Below are 6,436 nucleotides of genomic sequence, written 5' to 3' on the forward strand. Positions count from 1 at the left end.
CCGTCTCCAGGACTTCACAACCGAATTCTCCGGGGAATGTGTTCTTATACTCCCGTACACATTGGCGATCATCTGCTCGCACTCTTTCAAGATTTTCGCACAACGAATCTTCGAAAACATCCGAGCAGGAAAGGTACTTGAGCTTGCTGCGTAAGACGCCATCTCAAAACCAGCGGCTGCCACACGGATGAACACGAAAACAATTTAAGGTTGTTTACATTATCTTTTCCTTTTTCTTGAAAAACATTTGTGCTCCGTTGAAATCATAACGCCAATATCAGTTACTAGCCCCGAGGAGGCACATTTTCCGACTTTTTAAAATTTTTCTGCAGGGGACGCACTATCTTATGGGGCGAACGTAGGCACGGTCAGCAATGCAAACCGGTGCGCTAGCTTTGACTGCGTTGCACTCTATGTATGAAACAGAGTATAGGATCGCTTCAGACGGGGCAACCTTTCCAGCAATTTTGGGGCTGCTGGCGGGTTGTTTCCTAGTTTTCCCTAGATCGACACGAATTGCTGAGATTGGGTCCGGCTCGAAGCGGACGAGCAACTCTGACTACTCGGAGATGTTTGAAGCGGCAGCAGCCAATCAGGAATGCAATATTTTCACGTGACACCCCTGTGGTCGTGATGACGAGAACTGAGGACTTAGTTCTGGTTTGAAATGGATCATTTTTGAAAATAAACTGTTTCAAAAAGACGAGTTAGTATTCTCAGCCCAATTTAAAGATATAAAAACATGTTTTTAGGATATAACTGTGTGTCTAAATACTGTAAGAAAAATAAAATTTCATGATGATGATGGCAAGTCGTAGCAATTTGGTTGCTGCATGTGAACGCGGGCGGCCCGTGTTGCTGGTGTTGCGACATGAAGTTGCTGGGCGAAATTGTTCCGTCTGAAGCGGGCTTTAGGGAACTGAATTCAAGGGCCGTGGAGCTCTGGGGGCAAGCCCACCTGGAAAATTTTTTTTTTCTTTTTTCCTTTTTTAGTATTTAAATAGATATATATATATACATATATACTTTTTTTTAAGTTTTAACATATAGATGCATAATTTACACACTAATTCATTTTCAGAAGGGTTTTTTTTCAGATTCTGTGGCTTTCTAGTGCTTGCAATAGCTTCTCGGTGAGCTAATGCCAGCTCTGCAAAGGGATAGGGATCTTCCCACGCTTTGCAGGCTGTAAAGCTGTGGCTTGCAAAGCTCTAGTGTGTCAAACCTCGCTCACTGGCTCCATCGCGAAGCATAGGTGCTTCATGAGTCGCGCCACACCGTAAGCCCAAAAAACGGTTGGGTGACAAACCTGGGACCATTTGTCACTGCACTCAGCTATGGTATGGTGGCATGGTCAAGGCATGAAGCAGTGGTACAGCTTGGAAATGCTGATCTTCATGACATTTTAAACACATTTTTCATTACTTTTCTGTCGAGTTGTCAGCATTCTAAAGGTGAGAAAGCAAGCAGCAGCGACAGCAAGAAAAGAAAAATTTAAGACCGCTTTCACCAAGAATCAATTACGAGCACTAGAAAGGCATGGAGTGTAATTAAAACGCTTCTAAAGGTGAATTAGCGTATAAATTAAGTACTTGTGCCTCAAAAATACAAAAAAAACAATGTAAATATAGTTATAAGGATAAAAATATACACCAGGAGGACTTAAACCAAAACTACATTCTGTAAGTTTGAAATTTGACACCTTAAACCACTTGGCCACCACCCAATTTTATTTCCAGGTCGTTCATTGAGGTACAGTGTAATCCACTTATAACGATACCAGATATAACGATATATCGCTTATAGCGATCAAATTTTTTTGATTTGTCAATTCTCCCATCGCCCCTATGTAAAAATAAACCATATATAACGATAGAATTATCGGCGACATATCGGATACAACGATAGAATTCTGGCCGCCCGGAAGGTGCTTATCACGAAAAATTTGCCTGGAAATTTGAGAAAAATTAAAATACTTGAAGCGAACGACATGAAAACTAGTAAAAATATCAAAAACCGGTCGGCGTGGAAAGATCCGCTAGGTGACGCGAGGCGCCGCCCGATTTAAAAAGTTCAGCCTCATCCTTCGGAACTAAGTGCTATCGTCATCGCAATCGCTGAAGGGAGGAGAGAAAGAGCTTGCTTGGCCGCCGCCGCGCAACGCTTCCTAGTTTTCCCCCGTTTCCGCACGTTCGTACGTTCGTGAGGTAAAAATGGCGCCGACTAAGCGCAAAGCGATATCTCTGGAGGTGAAGCAGCGAATTCACCGGGATTTCCGACAAGGATTCAAGGTTGGTAGCCTCGCAAAAAGATACGAGCTGTCTCAATCAACGATTTCTACAATCATCAAGGCTGGAGATGTCTTGAAGAAGGCTGGCACCAGCGGTCACGACGACCAGCGAAAGCGGGTTAGGGATCCTTTGTACGGCGACGTTGAAGACTCCCTGTACCAGTGGTTCTTGACCACTCGCAACCGGAACGTGCCCATAAGTGGACCTATTCTTGCCGCAAAGGCGAAGAAATTTGCTTCCCTTCTGGGACGGGAAAACTTCGAACCCGGCGGAGGATGGATTCAGCGGTTCAAGGATCGCCACGGCATCGTTTATAAAAACGTCGTCGGGGAGGCTGCCTCGCTGGACGTAAATGCGAAAGACGAATGGCTGGCGACGAAATTACCCGAGCTGTTGGAGCGCTTCCAAGAAAGTGACATTTTCAACGGCGATGAAACAGCACTCTTTTATGAGATGCTGCCTACAAAGACGCACGCGCTGAATGGTGACCCGTGCGTTGGTGGCAAACATAGCAAGGTCCGGGTGACGGTGTTTGTGTGCGCAAACATGGACGGTACCGAGCGTCTCAAGCCCTTTGTGATCGGGAAATCGAAAAGGCCTCACTGCTTTAGGAATCAATGCATTCCAGTCCGCTATCGAAATAACAAGAAAGCGTGGATGACGCGAGATCTCTTTGAGGAATGGCTCCTCGAGTTTGACGGCGCTATGGAGAAGCAGAAGAGGAAAGTGGTGCTGCTCCTCGACAACTGCAGCGCACACAACGTCAGCCCGAAGCTAACGTCCGTTGAGGTAATGTTTCTGCCTCCGAACACCACGGCAGGTCTGCAGCCCATGGATGCCGGCGTAATCGCCAATTTCAAGGCCCTCTACAGACGTCGCATGCTGGAATGGCTCATCATGAAACTAGACTGCTCAGGATTGTCTCAATACGCCGGCGGACCTCCTGACCTGAAGGTGAGCTTGTTAGAAGCGGTGCGGTTCGTGCATGGTGCGTGGTATGAGGTGAAGCAGGTTACACTCAAGAACTGTTTTAAAAAGGCAGGCTTCGTGCGCCACAACGCCACGGTCTCGGAAGAGACAAATGACTTGCTCATCGAACCTGCCGATGTGGGTGAACTTTGGGACCACATAGCAGCTTCCGAGGAGAACATCGGCGGAGCTCTCTTGGGAGACTTTTTGAACGCGGACAACGCTGCCGCTTCATGCGAGGAGTCTACTGATGAGGCCATTGCCGAGGAACAGCAATCGCGACGAAAAATCACATCGAGCGACTGCGAAAGTAGTGACGACGACGGCGGCGACGAGAACACCCCGCCTCCAATGTCTTCACAAAATGCCCTGCTCTCCATCCAGTCGCTGGTCGGTTTTGTGCACGCAAAAGGACTGCCGCCAGCGTACGCGCAACAACTGGAAGCAATGCACACGGCAATTGTCAAACTTCAGCTCAAGCAAGCGCAAATTTCCGACTTTTTTAAGCATGCTTAAATTATTTTATAGTCATTTTCGTACCTTTTAATAAAGCCTTCGGTTTTCTTTGCCTCGGCTCGCGTTGTACGACCTGATTCACTCATCGCCCGTAAGTAACTTCTCTTTGTGTTTTTTTTTTGTCGGTCCAGATATAACGATAATCGGCTATAACGATTGGATTTTGCAGTTTTCTCAATATCGTTATAAGTGGACTGCACTGTATATGAATTTTGTTTGCAGCTGTCGGCTGCAAGAGAGATTGCCTTATTTTCATTTACTTTACTATTCCCATCAAATATGACGAGTGATAAAGAATAGAACCTCATTTGGTTGGCCGAGGCACTGTGCTTGCATGAAGGCAAACTAGCCTGTCTTGCTGTGTTCATATTTTGTTTCCTCTGTTTAGGATTCGCAGCAAATGGCTTCCAATCAGGAACACGAGCTCGTTCTCGGCCACCGAGAGCAAGTATTTTAAAGGTGAGCTATTGCCCGCCTATGAGTTTTGTATTTCATTCCTCTTGAATGCCATAACTTATGTTTAGTGGTCTTGCATTAGTATTTTGTTGTCTCTCTTCTGCAAAAACACCCAAGTTTGACTAAGACCAGGTTCTTTCTTATACATGCAGGTCTTGGTGGCAAGCACCAGCCAATCAAGGCCAGAAGTTTGCTCTTTGCTGCGCATGGCAAGTGTTTTCAAGGTGAGTGATTCACGCCTATCTGAGTTGTGCGTTTCATTCCTCACAGACACACTATTTCCTGTCTGTATAGTGGCCTTGTTTCAGGCTTTTGTGTCTCTGTCCGGCCAAAGCACCTGTGTTAAACTAATCTTTAGGATATGTGCAGCAATTCTTGGCAGCAAGTGGCTGCCAATCAGGAACACGAGTTGGTTCTCGGCCACCAAAAGCAAGTATTTTCAAGGCGAGCTATTGCCCGCCTATATGAGTTTAAGCATTCATCAAGGAGCGCAAAATCAAAGCCCGGGGGTTGGCCATTGCAGAAATGTTGACTCGGAAGCGCATAGGGAGGAAGCTTTATAAAAGTATCCGCCTGCTTCTACAAGACAAACCAAAACTAAGAATGTAAGTTCCATTTGAAAAAAAACAACAACATTGTCAGCCCGAATTAACATGGGGGCGGCACTGAGCAAACAAGCCACGGTACGAGTATGCTTAGTTCAGGCGTTTGTAAGGGGTGGTAGATGATTCGGTGTTTTTTAAAAAAAAATATTTTTTTTCTAAAAGTGTGGTGGTCGAATATTCAGGGATGGGCATTGAGTCGGGATGTTAAGGTAAAATTTTCATCCACATGCCGGGATTCATGTGCCTTGTCCCCCTAGCGAGGGGGACAAGGCCTTCAAAATTTTGGGTTCGCAAAAGGGGTGCATCAGTATTGACGTCTCATTTTACATCATTCGTCTCAATTTAAAACGCACTATAAATGACATGCCTGAGATTCGTTTGGGTGCACTTCCTCTCAGCAAGTATATGGTTCTGTCTCAAAAAGGTCTAATCTGATGTTGACCGCTCCTCAGGTCTCCACCGACGATTCATCAGGACGAGACCCGACCGGGACACTAGGGAGGAACGGCTTAAGCAAGGGAGGCTACATATACGACAGCTTCTTGCGGACAAGAAACGAAAATAGATAGATGGTGTGTGTTTCATTTGCTATGCCTTTTGGCGTGCACATTATGTTTGTTATGTTTTTTAGATTCCTGCAGAGTTCGGTTTCAACTATTGTAAAATACCGAGCATGCGCCCAGTTCGCAGAAGCGGCTACCCTCTGATTCAGAACGATCCGCAAATAAGCAAAGGGCATACCAGACACCCATCCACCTGTTTTGAGCCATGCTCAAATTATTGAAAGAGCACACCAAGCGTCAGGTGCTGTGGCGCCTTTGCCACAATAGCGCCAGTCGCAGGGCTGACAGATCCGTGACTGGCGCAAGCCATGGCATGGCCTTTGGGAACGAGGGAATTGAGATTAAAGAAGTAGCGCAGAACTTTGAGGCGAGTGGTGAAGGTGAGCAGAGTTAACAGAAAACAAGGATAAAGGGAGTTCCGTCGCATGAGGCATCTGTGTCCCGTGAATGTAATTTTGAGTGTGCTGTAGGTGGCTACCCCAAAAAATTGTTACTTGGACGTAACTAATCGCAAACCTCTCTTGCAGTTTCCATGGCCCACAAGCCAGCCGGCGCCTGTTCGTTCTCGTTCAAAGGTGAGGATTCTAGATTTTCTAGATTGCTCTGAAGCAGGAATACTGAAGCCAGAGAAGCGGTACGGCATATCTAATTGACAGAACGACTGGGACGCTTTCACTGAAGCTTGTTTTGCTGCAATACACGTGTGTATTGCAGCAAAACAAGCTTCAGTGAAAGCGTCCCTACTCGTTCTGAGCTCCGTCAATTAAAGGTGCCGTAGCTGTTGTCTGTCTGGCTTCAGTGTTGCTGTAGGCGACAAAACGTGTGCCCAGTTTTGTCACAAGAGGCATATTATGTCACGCACATGTAATTTTGAATTTATCGGGCTTAGTGTGCTGTAGGTGGCTGGTCAAAGAAATTGATACTTGGACGCAGCTAATCACAAATCTTTCCGGCAGTTTCCACAGCCTAAGAGCCAGCAGGTCCCAGTTTGCTTTTCTTCAAAGGTGAGAATTCCAGATTCCCGAGGAGGAATACT

At 46.2% G+C, this 6,436-nt stretch overlaps 1 protein-coding gene across 1 annotated transcript; it reads left to right on the forward strand.

Annotated features, from left to right (window-relative positions):
• Window positions 1–3,188: 3,188 nt before the first annotated feature.
• LOC115315140 (major centromere autoantigen B) lies at window positions 3,189–3,776 on the forward strand. The gene has a single exon (XM_042294519.1). It carries the CDS (start codon window positions 3,189–3,191, stop codon window positions 3,774–3,776), a length of 588 nt encoding a protein of 195 aa, XP_042150453.1.
• The last annotated feature ends 2,660 nt before the right edge of the window (window positions 3,777–6,436 follow it).

Source organism: Ixodes scapularis, unplaced genomic scaffold (assembly GCF_016920785.2).
Source record: "Ixodes scapularis isolate PalLabHiFi unplaced genomic scaffold, ASM1692078v2 PGA_scaffold6__148_contigs__length_123643588, whole genome shotgun sequence".
Classification (NCBI taxonomy): domain Eukaryota; kingdom Metazoa; phylum Arthropoda; class Arachnida; order Ixodida; family Ixodidae; genus Ixodes; species Ixodes scapularis.

What these genes read in the sequence shown, in the direction of transcription:
- LOC115315140 (XM_042294519.1), top strand. Translation starts at nt 3,189, where the DNA reads ATGAAACTAGACTGCTCAGGATTGTCTCAATACGCCGGCGGACCTCCT.